This window comes from Schistocerca gregaria, chromosome 4 (genome assembly GCF_023897955.1).
Source record: "Schistocerca gregaria isolate iqSchGreg1 chromosome 4, iqSchGreg1.2, whole genome shotgun sequence".
NCBI lineage: Eukaryota > Metazoa > Arthropoda > Insecta > Orthoptera > Acrididae > Schistocerca > Schistocerca gregaria.
The window spans coordinates 773,160,082-773,181,851 of record NC_064923.1 but is presented as its reverse complement, the minus strand read 5'-3'; the positions used below and the strand labels follow the sequence as shown (position 1 = coordinate 773,181,851).

Genomic DNA, 21,770 nt, shown 5'->3' with positions numbered 1-21,770 from the left:
ATAACGGTCGAAGTAGAGAAGATATAAAATGTAGACTGGCAATGGCAAGAAAAGCGTTTCTGAAGAAGAGAAATTTGTTAACATCGAGTATAGAATTAGGTGTCAGGAAGTCGTTTCTGAAAGTATTTGTATGGAGTGTAGCCATGCATGTAAGTGAAACATGGACGAAAAATAGCTTGGACAAGAAGAGAATAGAAGCTTTCGAAATGTGGTGCTATAGAAGAATGCTGAAGATTAGATGGATAGATCACATAATGAATGAGGAGGTATTGAATAGAATTGGGGAGGAGTTTGTGGCACAACTTGACTAGAAGAAGGAATCGGTTGGTAGGACATGTTCTGAGGCATCAAGGGATCACACATTTAGCACTTTAGGCCAGCTTGGAAGGTAAAAATCGTAGAGGGAGACCAAGAGGTGAATGCACTAAGTAGATTCAGAAGGATGTAGGTTGCAGTAAGTACTGGGAGATGAAGAAGATTGCACAGGGTAGGGTAGCAGGGAGAGCTGCATCAAACCAGTCTCAGGACTGAAGACCACAACAACAACAACAGCTGCATTCATGTTCAGCCAACCTAGTTGCCGTATCTGTACCTGATTGACGACCATAAAACTTCTCACAGTCAGTGCAAGCAATACTGTATAACACATCAGTGGCTGTTAAATGGGTCATATCTTTGCTGGTGAAAATACACTCGATTGTGGTCCTCCTCACACAGTGGGAAATAGTGTAGCGTTTTTGCTACACTCTGTGCTACCTGTCCTAGATATAGGATTGTACACCACATTCTGCAGACAGTGGAAGGAGCAGCAGAGGGTTATAAATTTTAGTTTGTGTTTCCTATGTAAGATGTGGTCGATCTAGGCATGATTGTAGTCAATGGTCAAGGAAATAATTTTTATTATGGTAATGATGGAAGCTGAAGGAATGAATTAAAATTTGCGTCATGGACAGGATATGAACCCCTGTCTAGTGCTTACTTGGCAGGTATAATTGCCATTACAGCACCACACCTGCATGGACCAACCTAGTCCAACGTCATCCCTAACACAAAGTTCAGTTCACATCTTCACCTTACTTTCTGCTGTTAGCTACAGTGTTGTAATGGCTGGCATACCTGCCTGATAAGCAAGAAGACCTGCTTTCAAATTCCGGCACAAATTTGAATTTAATTCTTAAGCTTTCATTATTATAGTAGATAAAAATGAGAGTCAAATGTCTCGATGAAAATTTAGTTATATCAATTTCTAATATGTCTAGCCCTGCTTTGAAGTCTTCTTCGGACACGGGAGTAGATATAAGACGGTGTACTGTCGAGTGGAACACTGCACGTTTGTGTGTTACTGGAGGTTGCCAACAAGGAGGCACTCCGATACGCGGAAGTGAAGCGACCGTTGCAGAGTTGGGCTGCGCGCTACAGGGGCAGACCGGTGAGCGTGCGGCTCGGGACGCAGAGTCCCAGCTCGGGGGCGGTCGGCGACTCCGGCTACGGCGTCTCGCGGGTCATCCTGCACCCCGGCTACAGCCGGCGCCAGCGCTACCACGACATTGCGCTGCTGGAGCTGGACAGGAGCGTGGACCTGGGCGGCGCCGTCTTCCCCGCCTGCCTGGACACCAGCTCCTCCGCAGACGGCGCCGACTTCCTCGCCACTGGCTGGGGGGCCACCAACGCTGCTGGTAGGGGCTCTGCTGCTGCTTACTGTGCGTCTGCTGTCCTCTGGCATAGTTAGCAATTTTCCCATCGATTTGCAAAGCTGCCTATCGCGTACCTCTAGGACGCTGAGGCAGACGTCCTAATACCGTGTCGGACCTCCTTTTTCCTGGTGTAGTGCAGTAGCTCCACGTGGCATGGACACAACAAGTCGTTGGAAGTCGCCTGCAACAAGCAGAAGAGCCAACACCGTGTTACGAATGGATGCCGAAATGCACGTGTTTTAGCTCAAGCAGGCTCGCTTGAGGAGGGAAGAACTATACTGACGTTAGGTCCGGAACATGACAAGGAATGAGAATTCAGAAACTGGGCGTAATTAGTTTGATACTTAACTTTAATCCATTAATAATGAACGTAGCTCTTGACGGTACATGATTCACAATATTATCTGTTGAGAATACATTCTTGAATATAGTAATTAAAGTAACTGAATATGGCGCCTTGCTAGGTCGTAGCAAATGACTTAGCTGAAGGCTATGCTAAACTGTCGTGTCTGCAAATAAGAGCGTATGTAGACAGTGAACCATCGCTAGAAAAGTCGGCTGTACAACTGCGGCGAGTGCTAGGGAGTCTTTCTAGACTAGACCAGCCGTGTGGCGGCGCTCGGTCTGCAATCACTGATAGTGGCCACACGCGAGTCTGAAGTATACTAACGGACCGCGGCCGATTTAAAGGCTACCACCTAACAAGTGTAGTGTCTGGAGGTGACACCACATGAACCATGCTGCCACTGTAGACGTCCAAAATTTGCGAAGTTGGTGCCGTTACAGGATTTTATGCATGAACTGACCTCTCGACGGTGTCCTGCAAACGTTCGATGGGATTCCTGTCAGGTAATCTGGGTGGCCAAATCATTCGCGCGATTTGTCCAGAACGTTCTTCAAACCAATCACCAGCCATTAAGGCTAGGTGACATGGCGCACTGTCATCCAAAAAAATTCCATCATTCTTTCGGAACAGGAAGTCCATCAGTAACTGAAAATGGCCTCCAAGTAGGAGAACATAACCAGAACCCAGTGCACTCGACGTAAACACAGCCCACACCATATGGAGCCACCACCGACTTGCACAGTGCCTGATTGACAACTTGGGTCCATGACCACGTCGGTTGAAGCCAACCATCAGTTCTTACCAACTGACATTGGAACCAGGACAGCCGGCCGAGGTGGACGAGCGGTTCTAGGCGCTACAGTCTGGAACCGTGCGACCGCTACGGTCGCAGGTTCGAATCCTGCCTCGGGCATAGATGCGTGTGATTTCCTTAGGTTAGTTAGGTTTCAGTAGTTCTGAGTTCTAGGGGACTGATGGCCTTAGAAGTTAAGTCCCGTACTGCTCACAGCCATTTGAACCATTTTTGACCAGGACACCGTTTTCCAGTCGTCTAGCATCCAATCTACATGGTCACGAACCAAAGAAAGGCGCTGCCGGCGATGTTGTGCTGTTAGAAAACGCACTCTCATCGGTCGTCTGCTGCTATAACCCATTAACGTAAATATCTCTACATTGTCATAATGGATATGTTTATGATATGACCCACATTAATTTCTCCGGTTACTTCATCAAGTGTGGCTTGTCTGTTTGCACCGACAACTCTACACAAACGCCGCTGCTCTCGATCGCTAACTGAAGACCGTCGGCCACTGCGTTAATATCGGGTAATCCCATATGTTTGGTGTTTTTGACACACTGTTGACACTGTGGATCTCGGAATATTGAATTCCCTAACGACTTCAGAAATGGATGTCCCATGAGTCTAGCTCCAACTATCACTCCGTGTTCAAAGTCTGGTAACTCTCGTCGTGCGGCCACAATCACGTCGAAAACATTTTCACATGACTCACCTGAGCACAACTGACAACACCAATCCACTGCCCTTTTATGCCTTGTGTACGCCGTACAACCGCCGCATATTTGTGTGTGTGCCTACTACTTTTTTCACCTCAGTGTACCAACTTCAACATGACGATTACCATTTTTTTTCATTTGAACCAGTATTTCAAATCTTGACTTGATTTATTAGGTATACCGCATACGTAATGACCAAAATACACTCCTGGAAACTGAAATAAGAACACCGTGAATTCATTATCCCAGGAAGGGGAAACTTTATTGACACATTCCTGGGGTCAGATACATCACATGATCACACTGACAGAACCACAGGCACATAGACACAGGAAACAGAGCATGCACAATGTCGGCACTAGTACAGTGTATATCCACCTTTCGCACCAATGTAGGCTGCTATTCTGCCATGGAGACGATCGTAGAGATGCTGGATGTAGTCCTGTGGAACGGCTTGCCATGCCATTTCCACCTGGCGCTTCAGTTGGACCAGCGTTCGTGCTGGACGTGCAGACCGCGTGAGACGACGCTTCATCCAGTCCCAAACATGCTCAATGGGGGACAGATCCGGAGATCTTGCTGGCCAGGATAGTTGACTTACACCTTCTAGAGCACGTTGGGTGGCACGGGATACATGCGGACGTGCATAGTCCTGTTGGAACAGCAAGTTCCCTTGCCGGTCTAGGAATGGTAGAACGATGGGTTCGATGACGGTTTGGATGTACCGTGCACTATTCAGTGTCCCCTCGACGATCACCAGAGGTGTACGGCCAGTGTAGGAGATCGCTCCCACACCATGATACCGGGTGTTGGCCCTGTGTGCCTCGGTCGTATGCAGTCCTGATTGTGGCGCTCACCTGAACGGCGCCAAACACGCATACGACCATCATTGGAACCAAGGCAGAAGCGACTCTCATCGCTGAAGACGACACGTCTCCATTCGTCCCTCCATTCACGCCTGTCCCGACACCACTAGAGGCGGGCTGCACGATGTTGGGGCGTGAGCGGAAGACGGCCTAACGGTGTGCGGGACCGTAGCCCAGCTCCATGGAGACGGTTGCGAATGGTCCTCGCCGATACCCCAGGAGCAACAGTGTCCCTAATTTGCTGGGAAGTGGCGGTGCGGTCCCCTACGGCACTGCGTAGGATCCTACGGTCTTGGCGTGTATCCGTGCGTCGGTGCGGTCCGGTCCCAGGTCGACGGGCACGTGCACCTTCCGCCGACCACTGGCGACAACATCGATGTACTGTGGAGACCTCACGCCCCACGTGTCGAGCAATTCGGCGGTACTTCCACCCGGCCTCCCGCATGCCCACTATACGCCCTCGCTCAAAGTCCGTCAACTGCACATACGGTTCACGTCCACGCTGTCGCGGCATGCTACCAGTCTTAAAGACTGCGATGGAGCTCCGTATGCCACGGCAAACTGGCTTACATTGACGGCGGCGGTGCACAAATGCTGCGCAGCTAGCGCCATTCGACGGCCATCACCGCGGTTCCTGGTGTGTCCGCTGTGCCGTGCGTGTGATCATTGCTTGTACAGCCCTCTCGCAGTGTCCGGAGCAAGTATGGTGGATCTGACACACCGGTGTCAATGTGTTCTTTTTTCCATTTCCAGGAGTGTATGTGTCCTTGTGATCCCGTCGGTCCATAAATATCCTATCGAAACCAGGTGTGATGACGTTTTCGATTTCATTACAGACGAAGCACGAGCTCGGACAAGGGACAAACTGGGAAGTAATTGGGACGTTTCCTTTTCAGTAGATCGACTTCGTCATTTGCGATTTAGGGAAACTGCGGAAAACAAATTTGTTTGGTGGTATAGAAATATCAACCTCAGTCCTCTCGAGAGCTCGTCCCAGACAGTAGTCGAACCACTGCGCTCAGCACTCATGGTTTCTCCAGATTCTAAACGTCATCAGCGAGTATTATCGCAGTGATTCCTAGAGTGAGATATTTCTACGCTATTTAATTGTCACCGATTCCTACGAATCTTGTAAGACAGGACACAGTCTTTATTCTTAATTCTTAGAATCGCGACTTCCTTGTCTCTTTGTGCCTAGAACGCCATTGCATTTCACCGTTGCATTACTCCAATTATGGAAACATATGAGTTAGTGTGCAGCACCTCGACTGCTATATATACATGGTAAACCAATTTCTCGCGACAGCCTTTCTTGCTGTTAGTCTTGCGCAGCGTGACGCAGTTTGTGCAACATCCGGTATAACTGATGACGTATCGTTCAAGCACAAATTAGAATATAATGTGGTCCTAGGCTCTCTTAAAAGAAATTCGTATGACGTGAATGTGTACTGAAAGTTTTATTTGCTGTAGAAAGTTATATAACCAACCACAATGTCAACAGTTTTGTGCCATTGTTTAAACCCAGGAGGAAACTTGACATTGGTCACATTTTCAAAGGGCAGGGCGCTTTTAAATCTGTTTTGGAGCCCTACAGCTGCACTGCTGGGGTCAAGTGAACTGTGGCACGACCCGTTCACAACGGAGAACACTGCAGTGCCGTCAACTTTTAAAAAATAGCTTTCATGAGCCTTGCTGTTGTTTTAATCTTGAAAGTAGTGCTGCAGCACTTCTGCAGACATTTCAAATTTTTTTTACATGCACATACGCTCGTTTTAACGACCCTTTTCAAGCGAATCCACACTGACGTCAAAAAAAAAAAATATCGCAGCAGCAATAAAGAATGCGCGAGTTAAAAAAAAATTGGTAGACGTGTTTCTGCATCTGAGAGATGACCTCCATTCAAATTTTGCGCCAGTCACGTAGGAGTGGTGCTAATAGTGCCAGTGTGAAAGGCAGGTTTGCTTCAAATACACGCTGTAACTGTCTTGAGCGTTAGTTACCTTTGAAACTGGACGTGGTGAGCTCACGTTAGTCACAAGAATGCCTTGAAGACACCGTTATCAACACCTCGCTGAGTTTGAACGAGGTCGTGTAATGGGGATACTAGATGTTGGATATTACTTGTGCAATAGCGTAGAAAGATTCTGTACATGGCTACTGGCAGAGGTGGTCACGAGAATGTAGAGTCCAAGAAGACTGGACTCCGGACGGCCAGGTGGCACTACCTAGAGGGAATACGATCATGTTCAGCATATGGTTCTGGTTGACCGTACTGCACCTGCAGCAGTAATTTGAGCTGTAGTTGCGCTACAGAAACAGGCTGAAGGAGTGTTGTGTTTCCTGATGAAAGCTGGTTCTGTCTTGGGGGCAGTGGTGTCCGGGTGTTGGTCAGAAGAAGGTCAGTTGAGGATATGGAACCAGCCTGTCGCCTTGCTGGACGCACTGCACCTACATCTACATCTACATCTACATCCGTACTCCGCAAGCCACCTGACGGTGTGTGGCGGAGGGTACCCTGAGTACCTCTATCGGTTCTCCCTTCTATTCCAGTCTCGTATTGTACGTGGAAAGAAGGATTGTCGGTATGCTTCTGTGTGGGCTCTAATCTCTCTGATTTTATCCTCATGGTCTCTTCGCGAGATATACGTAGGAGGGAGCAATATACTGCTTGACTCTTCGGTGAAGGTATGTTCTCGAAACTTCAACAAAAGCCCGTACCGAGCTACTGAGCGTCTCTCCTGCAGAGTCTTCCACTGGAGTTTATCTATCATCTCCGTAACGCTTTCGCAATTACTAAATGATCCTGTAACGAAGCGCGCTGCTCTCCGTTGGATCTTCTCTATCTCTTCTATCAACCCTACCTGGTGCGGATCCCACACTGCTGAGCAGTATTCAAGCATTGGGCGAACAAGCGTACTGTAACCTACTTCCTTTGTTGTCGGATTGCATTTTCTTAGGATTCTTCCAATGAATCTCAGTCTGGCATCTGCTTTACCGACGATCAACTTTATATGATCATTCCATTTTAAATCACTCCTAATGCGTACTCCCAGATAATTTATGGAATTAACTGCTTCCAGTTGCTGACCTGCTATTTTGTAGCTAAATGATAAGGGACCTATCTTTCTATGTATTCGCATCACATTACACTTCGCTACATTGAGATTCAATTGCCATTCCGTGCACCATGCGTCAATTCGCTGCAGATCCTCCTGCATTTCAGTACAATTTTCCATTGTTGCAACCTCTCGATACACCACAGCATCATCTGCAAAAAGCCTCAGTGAACTTCCGATGTCATCCACCAGGTCATTTATGTATATTGTGAATAGCAACGGTCCTATGACACTCCCCTGCGGCACACCTGAAATCACTCTTACTTCGGAAGACTTCTCTCCATTGAGAATGACGTGCTGCGTTCTGTTATCTAGGAACTCCTCAATCCAATCACACAATTGATCTGATAGTCCGTATGCTCTTACTTTGTTCATTAAACGACTATGGGGAACTGTGTCAAACGCCTGGTCACCGCAGAGAGGACTCTCGCGGATATCCGGCCCAAATTTGAGCGTCGGTCTGGTGTTTTGGCCTACTGCGCTGTCATTCATGAACAGTATTCCGAGGGGTGTCTTCCAGCAGGATAACGCTCGCTTACATACCACAGTTGTAAGCCAACATGATCTACAGAGTGTCGACCTGTTGCCTTGGCCTGCTCGATCACCAGATCGTCTCCAGTCGAGCACATGTGGAACATCATCAGACGACAACTCCAGCGTCATCTACAACAAAACATCAACCGTACCTGTACTGAGCGAACAAGTGCAGCGAGCATGAAACTCCATCCTAAAAACTGACATCCGGCACATGTACAATGCAACGCATGCACGTTTGCATGCTTGGATTCAACATTCTGGGGGTTACACCGGTTATTAATGTACCAACGTTTCACATTTTCAATGGATTTTCCAGCTCTTACATTAACCTGTGATCTTGCAATGTTAATCACTTAAATATATTACCGAAACAAATGTATTCCCGAAATTCCATTACTCTCCATCAATTGTTTTTTGATGTTGCGATTTTTTTCCGTCAGTGTATTATTAACGGCTGCTATTCGCCGATATTGAAATAGAGCAAATGTCAAAAGTTTTGACAAGCTGCCGCTGTCATATCTCATTATATATGTATAAAATTCAAATTACAACTTAAGTCTTAGGAAAGTGAAGATTTTTGCGTCTGTATCTTGGCTCTCATTTTCAGGAACGCGAGCCAGCTCGGTGCTTATGAAGACTACAATATTTCCATTCCCATTATCGGACTGCCAAAACGCTTACAAGGATAAGTTCCCAAGAGGACTGAATTCATCGGTCATTTGTGCTGGAGATCCGCAAGGAAAAACGGATACGTGCGTTGTAAGTGTTAAAAATAGGATTTTCACATCAAACATAATTACTTGCCTATGCTCAGTAGTTCTATTTATTTACAAATTTCAGAGAGATATCCAATTAAGTCATAAAGTCAAAACGCGTGCACAAATAAGAATTATTCCACCCCATTTGTTGGCAATAAAGTATTGTTTCTTCTTGTTTCAGGGCGACTCCGGCGGTCCTCTGGTGAGGGGAAACAAAGCGCCCTACACTGTGGTCGGAATCACCAGCTTAGGGCCAAAGCCGTGTGGCGGCACAGTGCCAAGTATATACACGCGCGTCTCCAGCTACGTGGGGTGGCTGGAGAAGCTCGTCTGGCCCTGACGACGGCGGCTAACAGCACGGCTATCTCAGGGATACTTAACAACTATCTTCGTGGCAATTAGCACATAACTGTAACCAAAATCGTACTGTGATTAATGTGAGGCTCGTAGTGGACAAATTACTGAGCAAAGAACAGTATGCGACAAATGAAGTTCACACACACACACACACACACACACACACACACACACACACACACACACACACACACACACAAACACACACAAACACACACTCACACGCAAGAGCACTCATCCCCAACTATAAAATACATTAAAACTCAAGCAGCAATTATTATTAGCGAAATAGCTATGTAACATAGCTACATGGTTTTCGTGTAAATTGAAGCTAGTCATTTTTGTAAAAGGACTGTAATTTATTATCCAAGAGCTGTGATATTTATTTATAAGTAATGTTACTCTCTGGAAACCAGTATAAAGGAAAGGAGAAAAATATTAAACTATTAATTCTTTGTGTGATTAAAATCCCCCACGGTAACTGTGACCACAAAGTCACTCTTGGAGTAACTCCCAAGAAACACTGTATTTTATTTCCTGTCTCTGTGTACAATACTTATTTATTATAATATTATAATAAAAGATTTTATACAATAATTGTGATTCTTTTTTATGATAACGTAGACCCGAGAGTGAGACGTCGGAGGAATACAAGTGGACGCTACACTAACTTTCCTGAATGTCTGTACCCTACACTGTACAGCTGTTTGTATATCTTACTGTGGAATCTCCCGTCACACCTTTTCTACGAGTACGTGGTTCTACAAAGCAAAGCAAAGAGGACTGTCGAAAAGTTAGCCGTATCGTCCACTTACTTCTCTCTCGCCATGCTCAGCTACATAAATTACAATACGCTGTACATACACTCTTCTACGCTAAAAAGCTTCACTTAATAGGCAGTATGCACATTTGGCTAAAACCTGCTCGTATAACTTCTGTGTTGAACGGTAGCTTGCGAGGCAATGAAGTGCGAGGGCTTGAAACGAATCACTAGCAACATTTATCAGCTCTCAGTCTTGCACCTCGGTTAACGTTAATGTACATTTCAGCAAGATGTTCGTATCCATTTAGGCAAATGTGTCCTCATGTACGCCTAGAAGCAAATCAGAGTCACTTCAACGCTTTAAATACACAGAGCGAAACACAAAATACTGCGATACGTGGAAAATGCAAACGGAAATAACTCGAGGAACGAAACTGACTCTTCATCGAAGTGCAAACGTGCAAGAAGAAAGAATTATTTCATTGTTTACTAAACAAGTTCGCACTCTCTCCTTTCACGTGTTGTATTTTCAAGACTGCAAATTAATCTTAACTTCAATTGATGCTAAAAAAAAAGATACTTGCACCGTGCAACCATGGCGACGATAAGGTTTGTCTCCCGTACCACATGGATGTAATTCGGTGGGCACGTCGCATGGTGAGACTACCAATATAGTGTCATACAGGAAAAGGTAGTTCTGGAAAGTAAAATAAATACAAACCGATCTCCAAAAGCTCTTACCCGTTTTACCTCAAATTTTAAATTATGACCTAGTAATCATTCACAAAAACATGTACAATAATTTTTTTAAACAACAATGTACAGGTTTTCTGTTAAAACTGACTGCGAGAAAAAGAACGCTCTGGTGTAAAAATGTGTAGTTGTGTTTTCTTTGTCGCAGGCAGTTTTAATTAACTACGACAGCGGAGCACTAAAACTATTAGACAAATTGGTCCTCTCATATACAGGGCGTAAATTTCAAGTTGACGAACCAGAATAACTCGAAAAATAAACTTCACACCGAAAAATGTGTAGAATCCATAGTTGATTATTTTCGAGGGGGACATCTGATGGTGCTAAAATTAGCTCGCCACCCCAACCCCCTGTACGTGGGGCGGGAGGCAACTTTAAAATTTCAAATGGGAACCCCCATTTTTTATTGTAGAATCAGATTCTACATAAAAAACTGCGTACATTTTCTCTTAAACATTTATTTTGATTCTTGGTAGTTGGCGCTGTAATGCAAGAAAATCCATGTTCTCATTTTTGCGTCGAAAATGGTTACGGAAAAATAGAACATTCTTATTTACTTCGTAAATTTTGATTCGATAAAACTAAAACTCTCCCTCTCTCCTCATAGTGTGGAGTTTGAGAGAGAGGAATTAGAGTTTTAAAAATGTTGACCCAAATTTTCCACGCAAAAATGAGAATGTGGACATGGAAGTATCTTACAATGTCAGCTTTCACGGCCGGTATTGTCTTCACTTAAAATTCCCGGCTGATAGGCCGTGGTCGAAGTATAAAACTCCCTCCTGACGTTTCGTCTCCGACTGCGGGAGACATCCTCGGAGGTAAAGCGGCGAACTGCGAAGACAACTCGAGGAAGCGCTGATTATATAGGCAGTACAGAGGGAGCCACTGTCGATCACGTGGCGTCGGCTATGAGATTGTCTCTGGTGATGCCAACATTCTCGATTGAAAGTAATCGATCGTCACTCTTGCGGTGCAACGCTGACATCCAAATTTTATCCAGTTTAACACATTGGTCTTTCCTGTTAAAATTATTACGATATTTATCAATCTCGATAGCCTCTCTACACAAGCGTGCATAATAATGCGAGGTTTTTGATATGACGCTCGTCTCACTGAATTTTATTTCATGATCACCTACCTGGTAAACGTGTTCCGCTACGGCCGATTTATCCGTGTGACCCAGGCGGCAATTCCTCTCATGTTCAACAAGACGGGTGTTCACACTTCTCTTTGTGGTACCGATGTAAACCTGTCCACAACTACAAGGAATTTTATATACCCCCGGTGTAGCCAAAGGGTGTCGTGCATCTTTTGCCGACCTTAAAAATTCTTTTATTTTCGTGGTGGGTCTGAAAATAGTTTCCACCCCATACTAGCCTAAAACTTTCCCAATGCGGTCAGTGACCTTACTAATGAACGGAAGAAAACCTTTGCCCTTGGACGACTGTTGTTCGTCGTTACTCCTTATTCTCTGCCTAGAGCGAAGTGCTCGATCTATATCCTTGTTAGAATAGCCATTCTTCACGAAATTCACGAAAGTTGAGCTTAGATGTTCAATCTCATCTTTTAAATAAACAGGTTCACAAAGTTTGTACGCCCTGCCTACCAAAGTTTTCATTACACCTCTTTTTTGTCTAGGGTGGTGGTTTGATTCTTTGTGTAGATAAAGATCAGTATGTGTGGCCTTTCTATGCACCTTATGGCCCAACGTTCCGTCCCGTCGTTTAATCACAGACATATCCAGGAAGTTCAATTGCCCATTCCTTTCCGTCTCCATAGTGAATTGGATTTTCGGATTAATGCTGTTTAAATGTGTCAGGAAGGCATCCAACTCCTCTACTCCGTGTGTCCATACTACCAACGGGTGATCGACATAGCGATACCATCTGGCTAGTCTCTTACTGGCAGTCTGCAACGCCCGTTGTTCAAAAGTCTCCATAAATAAGTTAGCCACAGCAGGACTGAGAGGAGTGCCCATAGCCACCCCGTCAATCTGTTCATATGAGTTATTATTGTATTGAAAGTAGGTTGTGGTGAGGCAGTGTCGGAATAATGCCACAATATCGGTAGGAAAAATATCCGCTATGTGTAAGATAGCTTTGTTTACCGGAATCATGGTATATAACGACACAACGTCAAAACTGACTAGGATATCATCCGGGCTCACGCTCGTTTCCTTTAACTTGTCAATGAAAGGCTGCAGCATTGAGGCAAGGTGTCTAGCTAACTCGTGTGTTGATCCGCCTATAGCGCTGACAATTGGCCTCAACGGAATACCAGGTTTATGAACTTTGGGTAAGCCAAAAGTCTAGGTGGGTACGCTTCTGTCTTACAAAGCAGCTTCTTATCGTCGGAGCCAAATGAAGACGCTTTCACCAGTTGATTTGACATTCTTAAAATATTACTAGTCGGATCTTTCTGGAGTTTTTTGTAATTGGAGGAAACTAAAATATCATTGATTTTTCCTTGATAGACCTCACTGTTCAGTATGACGGTGGCATTACCCTTATCTGCATTAAGAACAATAATGTTTTTATCTCCATTTATATCCCTCAGCGCCTTCCTTGGAGCCTGCGACAAATTACTTTTAGGTGGCTTACATGTACGTAAAATCCTAGCCGTTTCCATCATAATTACGTCAGCGGACTGCTGTGGCAGCTGACGAATACCGGCCTAAATATTTGCTACAATATCCTCTGTGGGTACGTTTTTGGGCGTCACAGCAAAATTGCCTCCTTTCGCTAGTACAGAAATTTCAACTTTCGACAAATATTTATCAGACAGGTTAATAACAGTTCGAGAATTGTCCTCAATTGAACCTCTAGAAATGTTGTTCTGTAAGTTATTGAACTTCTTCTTCTGCCTGTTTGCTGATATTTCTGCACAAACTTCCATAGTTTTGAATGTTAGACCGTCAATCTTATTCCAATCACCACACTGAATAGTATTAGTAAGAAACAAGTGGAGATGAAAAAGTTTACTGCTGGTTACCGCCAGTGCCCGCCGCGTCTGATGAATCCTCTCACCTAGCATTGCAGACTCCAAACGGTTGTAAATACGATGTGCCTGGGCCGAGCGAAACATCCTCTTCACTTTCAGAAATTTCGGAACCGTCGAAGTGTCCCTGCAGCGTAACAAGAAGGTGAGGGTGCACAGTTGTTGTGCTTTCTTCTTGCGCATTCCTTCAAATCGTCGAACCGATGCTGACACATCCTCCCCGTAAAGGCGTTTGATCATACAATGTAAGCTTTCACGGCCGGTATTGTCTTCACTTAAAACTTCCGGACTGACTGGCCGTGGTCGAAGTATAAAACTCTCTCCTGACGTTTCGTCTCCGACTGGGGGAGACATCATCGGAGGTAAAGCGGCGAACTGCGAAGACAACTCGAGGGAGCGCTGATTATATAGGCAGTACAGAGGGAGCCACTGTCGATCACGTGGCGTCGGCTATGAGATTGTCTCTGGTGATGCCAACATTCTCTATTGAAAGTAATCGATCGTCACTCTTGCGGTGCAACGCTGACATCCACATTTTGTCCAGTTTAACACCTTCGTCTTTCCTGTTAAAATTATTACGATGTTTATCAATCTCGAAAGCCTCTCTATGCAAGCGTGCATAATAATGCGAGGTTTTTGATATGACGCTCGTCTCGCTGAATTTTATTTCATGGTGTTAAACTGGATAAAATTTGCATGTCAGCGTTGCACCGCAAGAGTGACGATCGATTACTTTCAATCGAGAATGTTGGCATCACCAGAGACAATCTCATAGCCGACGCCACGTGATCGACAGTGGCTCCCTCTGTACTGCCTATATAATCAGCGCTCCCTCGAGTTGTCTTCGCAGTACGCCGCTTTACCTCCGAGCATGTCTCCCGCAGTCGGAGACGAAACGTCAGGAGAGAGTTTTATACTTCGACCACGGCCTATCAGCCCGGAAGTTTTAAGTGAAGATGGAAGAATCTGATTCTGCAATAAAAAATGGGGGTTCCCATTTGAAAATTTAAAGTTGCCTCCCGCCCCACGCACAAGGGGCTGGGGTGGCGAGCTAATTTTAGCACCAGCAGATGTCCCCCTCGAAAATAATCAACTTTGCATTCTACACATTTTTTCGTGTGAAGCTTATTTTTCGAGTTATTGTGGTTTGTCAGGATAAAATTTACACCCTGTATATTCTTTTGCAATACACATTTCTTTGAATATAAACTGTGTACGCAACAATTTCCTATTTTGTTTTCTCCCTTGCAGGGGATTTTTGCAGATAGCATGAAAATTCAATTTATAGCTTATCCGCAGATAGCATGAAAATTGAATTTATAGCTTATCCGCTTATGATTAGGGTCTACTACAGAATGTGAATTTGCAATACCAGTAAACATGGATCAAGGTCAGAGAGATGGAGGGGGGTGTAGATGGACAGAGCAGAAACGAGGAGATGGACAGAGAGAGGGGAGCAATGGAAACGGAGAGCAAGGGGGAGGAGATGGACAGAGCGGGAAGATAACGATGTATATCCAAATTCCCATTCATATTATTATTCTGTGCTTTCCGTTCTTTTCTATTTAACCACACTGAGCCACAGCATTTTGTCGTCAGGTACAGCTAGTTCTTGCTAAAAACATACAAATGCAAGCCTGTTTTCTCACAAAGAATGGGATTTAACCAGCTCACAATTTTTGGTTAAAGTGTGGCAAACCACTTGCTTGCTGTAGGTCAAGTAAATGTGTATCAGACACAGTAGAAGAAAAAGAGAAACATCGATATCTCCTTCAGTCCATAGAGAGGCCGATAATCGAAAAAACACAGATGAATCTTGGGGATTGAGAGCCACAAATGAATGGACTTAGTCACGACGTGTTAAGCAGTACGAGCACTCAGACAGGTGCAGTGCGACAAAGCCTACTCTGCTCCAACATCGGTGGGATTGTGCTGCTGGCTGCTCGAGATGCAAATACTTACTGTAGTACACCTTAGTCACGGATAAAGTCACTACGAGCATTCTATGGCTAAAGGTTTTGACTGGCAGTGATTGAATCTACACATGCTTGCTACCAAGATGATGGTAGCCTAAACACATATCGCAAAATAGCAACAACTACCGCACTACTGCAAGTCATGGAATGAAATGGACCAAGAACTTCAAAGCACTGGCGTGAGAGAGCATCTCTGAGTGGACGCAACATAGCAGTGTGCCTAAGTAATGGGATGAAGCAGGAATGAGCACATTTTGGTAGTGCGGATTGCATACATTCAGAGGGCAAACTTGATTTATTAATGACCCCCCTCCCCTTAAGGTATTGTTCTGTTAAGTGGTTTATGCCCCTCGGGTATAAGCTGTCCTTTAGAGAACACCCCCTCCCCCACACCTCCCCATCCCCATACCCCTTTTTCTCCCACTCCACCTCCCCCATCCCTCTGGGAATTCCCCTAGCCAATAAAAGCACACCTAATTAATTAAATAAATGAATTACTGACCCCTGCGCCTCTGGTAAATCCCCCCCCTCTCCCCTCCAGACATTTCTATCGAAACACCAAGAGATAGCTCACAGTTAGTAGAAATTTACTCACTATGTGCAATTCACGTTGTCAGGAAATAGAAATGGACTGTGATATATTGGGAAAACAGAATTAATTTTCTTATTATAATTGTATGTGATGTAGAAAATACACTGCACAATGCCATTAAAGGTTCTCTTTTTCGAAAAACTGTAATTGTCTCCATTGAGCCATAGAAGTTCCAAAACTGGCTCAGAGATGTCTACAACTTTTCTCTGGTTGGTGCCAGAGCCCTGGGGCTCGGTGACGCTTCAGACAGCTAGATGTCGACACGTGCGGAAAGAAGGCCACAGCTCAGATGTTCATGTGAGCTGTATGGCCTCTTAATGATATCATGGTGCCACCAGATTTCGTCATATTTCTGCCCAGCGCCGCTGTGAACTAGTCACACAAGGTGAAGCTCATTGCACCCGCTCTCACGCCCATTTCGCCCCTTTTTGTGACACCTCTGCGATGGACGTCAGGACTGTGATGCCCAGCATTGCAGTCAAGAGGTTTTATTATGAGTGGCTAAGGAAAACATTTCATCAGTTACACTGCCTCTCAGAATAGACACGAAAAGGTCTCAGGAGATGCATAAATGGCGTCAATCATACCATCCCTTCCCGTTGGCCACCAAAAACGACAGTTTGCAATTGAAAGAGCAATGGGACAGAATACGTGACAACGTTAGATACTGTTGATTCCCCTCCAGACTATTCAGCCCTACTCTGGGTACATCGTGGGGCTGAAACCCCATTGGATGTGGTCAGACTCCTCTGAAGCGCAAAGCAATTTTTTGCTGTGGTACACATGGTTGTACTAGTTACCTTTCAAAACCATTCTCCCAAATTTGAACATAATCAGAAGCAGCAAAAGATGTTAACTCGTTTTCAGCCCTTATGTATCCTGTTTCAGGCCTTCCTGTGCCTGATCACTGGTGTTGCAACATTAAGATGTTCTTCAATAAAACAGCGATGGGTCTGCCAGTCTGGCAACATCCTCAATGCCACACACACACACCTTTCTTGAACACATTAAAGATCTACCTGTCAGAAACTTCCACAGTCATTCAGCCTCGCGGTTGGTCTAGCGCCTGAGGATCAGGCAACCCCTTCGACACTCCTTAGGTGGGGTTTTCCTACCTTCAGGCGCTACACCAGCCGCGAGGCTGAATCACTGTACATCTTTAACGTGCACAAGAAATGTGTGTGTGGGGAGCACTGAGGATTTGGCAAGCTGTAGAGTATTCTGCAATAAAGTACTGAAACCCTTTTATACGCTGTATGACAGAGGATAAAGTCAGATTTGGGTAACAACCCGAAATGAACATCATTATTATAAGATTTATCAATCTGCTTCAGTTGCAAATGATAGTTCATTAGCGGGACTAGTTTCACGGGCTATTGCTGTACCTTCAGACACTACACATCATGTGGTTTACCAATATAAGTTTGTGGCTAAGGGTGGACCAGTTCCTTGCAGTACATTTAGCCTACGGAAATGTGACCTAAGGATGCGTGGAGCTGCGAGAGAAGCACCTCTCTCGCGAGTAAATAGCAAACATAATGGTGATAATAGTTCGTGTGTTGTACCCATCGTTCCTTAACATTACTTCTAGTAATAAAGCCTGCCCTCTCCCTGCCTTAGGCAACATTACTGTCAGAATCCAGCACATTTTACTTGGAATAGTGCAAACTGTAGTATTTAGTAAGTAAACAAGCCGTTTCACATTTTGCTCACAAATACTTTCAAATATGGAAAAACAAAGAAAGGTTATTGATTTGAGGCGGAAAATCTCTGTAACTTCAACTCCTTTTACATCACAAAATGCCAAACTATGAAATACAGCTACCATCTGTTTAAGGCGTCCACAAGGTCAACACACACATGTCTGTGCACGTACTGTTCACAGTAGCTACAATGATAGCAGAAAATCTACTGAAGAGGCAGATTCCGATTGTCGCCAATGTCACGCATTCACCTTCGGACCCTGGCGGGCAAGTGTTGTACAAGGTGTTCCACGTATGACGCACGCACACCGTCCGGCATTGTGTGTGTTGTGTGTGTTCCAGTATCGGGGAAGGAGCCTCTGACTGCAGCGTCTGCTTCCAGGCACCCATACGATAGTTTCCAGGGCGGTGGTGCCTAGACCTAACGGTATGGATAATTTTTAATCATTTGGAAAATGGCAAATTGTAACTGGCCGTAAAAGTTACAGTTCCGACACTGTTAATTCATTTTCTTGAAAGAAAACGTCTGATTACAATACTTTTTTCGTTTCCCTTGTTGGGGGGGGGGGGGATCCCCCTTGCCCCATATGCGCCCTTGTATGGTGCACCTTTCTGATAGGATCGGTCAAACTACAACGAGTTAGTGGCGAGCTTGAAAAGAAGACCAAGAATTTCTTACGCCGTTAGCACTTAGATGATGTTGATAAATAAATTGTTCAGTAATTATTTCGATCCAAGGTACATACGCTTTCCACTATAAAGCAATACAAATTGTCCTAATCCGTAACAGATGTTAAGCACTCCAAACTCGATGATGAAGCAAGCCCTGTAACGGAGGGTGGGGGGGGGGGGCTCAAAAGTTAGGTGATAGCAAACCACTAATGTAAATTCATTGCGTCCATAGATTAAACTAGATTAGAACAAAGATTAGATTAGATTAGAACAAAGATGTGGGGAAGAGTGCCAGACGTCGAACTACTGTTGCAACGTATTTGGGGGTCAACAATCGAATAAGCACCAAGATGGTGGCTCATGGGTACAAAAATCGGACAAGCAGAGTAAGGTGGCGGCACTTGGCACAGAGACTAACTATGAGAAATGACGGCTGTTCTCGGGTACAGCGATCGAATTAGCATAGCAAGGTAGCAGCACTGGGGTGCAGAGACGCAACTAGCAGAGCAAGATGGCGGGTTTTGGGTACAGAGTTCGAACTATAAGACTGAAGACGGTGGCTCTCAGGTAAATACTGATTGGCAGTTTCATTTTTTACTGTAGAAAACTACTGCGCTGTGATTTGGAAAGAAAAATGTGTGTGTGTGTGTGTGTGTGTGTGTGTGTGTGTGATGAGCGTGCGTCAGCTGTCATGCTGCAGCTCTCCTCGCCGCATCCTGCCCCTACATGTAGGCTACCCAGGCGCGCAATGTCATGAAAAAGGTACTAAGGACGGTACAGCAGTAAGCTCATAAATCGCGACCCCTCATATCCTTACTACTTGTAACATACCCTGAAATCAAAACAAAATAAGCAGGGTTGTTCTAAAGTTACTTGTTGCACTAGTCAGAATACTGTTATTGAGAAGTTAGTTGCTCCTTATAAGCAACTAGACATCGAGAATGAGATGTTCACTCTGCAGCAGAGTGTGCGCTGATATGAATCTTCCTGGCAGATTAAAACTGTGTGACCGACCGAGACTCGAACTCGGGACCTTTGCCTTTCGCGGACAAGTGCTCTAGATATCGCTCTGAGTGTTGCAATCAAAAGCTGCTGCGTGCGAATGTGGTACCAGAGACCCTAAAGATAGCTCAAGTACTGGAATGAGATTTTCACTCTGCAGCGGAGTGTGCGCTGATATGAAATTTCCTGGCAGATTAAAACTGTGTGCCCGACCGAGACTCGAACTCGGGACCTTTGCCTTTCGCGGGCAAGTGCTCTACCAACTGAGCTACCGAAGCACGACTCACGTCCGGTACTCACAGCTTTACTTCTGCCAGTATCCGTCTCCTACCTTCCAAACTTTACAGAAGCTCTTCTGCGAACCTTGCAGAACTAGCACTCCTGAAAGAAAGGATACTGCGGAGACATAGCTTAGCCACAGCCTGGGGGATGTTTCCAGAATGAGATTTTCACTCTGCAGCGGAGTGTGCGCTGATATGAAACTTCCTGGCAGATTAAAACTGTGTGCCCGACTGAGACTCGAACTCGGGACCTTTGCCTTTCGCGGGCAAGTGCTCTACCAACTGAGCTACCTAATCACGACTCACGTCCGGTACTCACAGCTTTACTTCTGCCAGTATCCGTCTCCTACCTTCCAAACTTTACAGAAGCTCTTCTGCAAACCTTGCAGAACTAGCACTCCTGAAAGAAAGGATACTGCGGAGACATAGCTTAGCCACAGCCTGGGGGATGTTTCCAGAATGAGATTTTCACTCTGCAGCGGAGTGTGCGGTGATATGAAACTTCCTGGCAGATTAAAACTGTGTGCCCGACCGAGACTCGAACTCGAGACCTTTGCCTTTCGCGGGCAAGTGCTCTACCAACTGAGCTACCGAAGCACGACTCACGTCCGGTACTCACAGCTTTACTTCTGCCAGTATCCGTCTCCTACCTTCCAAACTTTACAGAAGCTCTTCTGCGAAACATGCAGAACTAGCACCCCTGAAAGAAAGGATACTGTGGAGACATAGCTTAGCCACAGCCTAGGGGATGTTTCCAGAATGAGATTTTCACTCTGCAGCGGAGTGTGCGCTGATATGAAACTTCCTGGCAGATTAAAACTGTGTGCCCGACCGAGACTCGAACTCGGGACCTTTGCCTTTCGCGGGCAAGTGCTCTACCAACTGAGCTACCGAAGCACGACTCACGTCCGGTACTCACAGCTTTACTTCTGCCAGTATCCGTCTCCTACCTTCCAAACTTTACAGAAGCTCTTCTGCAAACCTTGCAGAACTAGCACTCCTGAAAGAAAGGATACTGCGGAGACATAGCTTAGCCACAGCCTGGGGGATGTTTCCAGAATGAGATTTTCACTCTGCAGCGGAGTGTGCGCTGATATGAAACTTCCTGGCAGATTAAAACTGTGTGCCCGACCGAGACTCGAACTCGGGACCTTTGCCTTTCGCGGGCAAGTGCTCTACCAACTGAGCTGCCGAAGCACGACTCACGTCCGGTACTCACAGCTTTACTTCTGCCAGTATCCGTCTCCTACCTTCCAAACTTTACAGAAGCTCTTCTGCGAAACATGCAGAACTAGCACCCCTGAAAGAAAGGATACTGTGGAGACATGGCTTAGCCACAGCCTAGGGGTTGTTTCCAGAATGAGATTTTCACTCTGCAGCGGAGTGTGCGCTAATATGAAACTTCCTGGCAGATTAAAACTGTGTGCCCGACCGAGACTCGAACTCGGGACCTTTGCCTTTCGCGGGCAAGTGCTCTACCAACTGAGCTACCGAAGCACGACTCACGTCCGGTACTCACAGCTTTACTTCTGCCAGTATCCGTCTCCTACCTTCCAAACTTTACAGAAGCTCTTCTGCGAACCTTGCAGAACTAGCACTCCTGAAAGAAAGGATACTGCGGAGACATGGCTTAGCCACAGCCTGGGGGATGTTTCCAGAATGAGATTTTCACTCTGCAGCGGAGTGTGCGCTGATATGAAACTTCCTGGCAGATTAAAACTGTGTGCCCGACCGAGACTCGAACTCGGGACCTTTGCCTTTCGTGGGCAAGTGCTCTACCAACTGAGCTACCGAAGCACGACTCACGTCCGGTACTCACAGCTTTACTTCTGCCAGTATCCG

General features: G+C 45.5%; 1 protein-coding gene and 3 non-coding genes across 4 annotated transcripts in view; 1 reads left to right on the top strand and 3 right to left on the bottom strand.

The window, feature by feature from the left end:
- The window catches only part of LOC126267442 (CLIP domain-containing serine protease 14D-like), a 239,147-nt gene extending 229,361 nt beyond the window's left edge, over positions 1-9,786 (top strand). Inside the window, exons 8-10 of the mRNA XM_049972706.1 lie at positions 1,420-1,676; positions 8,682-8,833; positions 9,014-9,786. Coding sequence (XP_049828663.1) covers positions 1,420-1,676; positions 8,682-8,833; positions 9,014-9,172 — 568 coding nt within the window. The 3' untranslated portion in view covers positions 9,173-9,786. The remainder of the gene's footprint in view (positions 1-1,419; positions 1,677-8,681; positions 8,834-9,013) is intronic.
- Positions 9,787-19,851: 10,065 nt separating this feature from the next.
- Positions 19,852-19,926, bottom strand: Trnas-cga (transfer RNA serine (anticodon CGA)). Its single transcript has one exon. It is a non-coding gene; the product is annotated as a tRNA-Ser (tRNA).
- Positions 19,927-20,751: 825 nt separating this feature from the next.
- On the bottom strand, positions 20,752-20,826 carry Trnas-cga (transfer RNA serine (anticodon CGA)). Its single transcript has one exon. It is a non-coding gene; the product is annotated as a tRNA-Ser (tRNA).
- Positions 20,827-21,351: 525 nt separating this feature from the next.
- Trnas-cga (transfer RNA serine (anticodon CGA)) lies at positions 21,352-21,426 on the bottom strand. The gene has a single exon. It is a non-coding gene; the product is annotated as a tRNA-Ser (tRNA).
- Between the last annotated feature and the right edge of the window lie 344 nt (positions 21,427-21,770).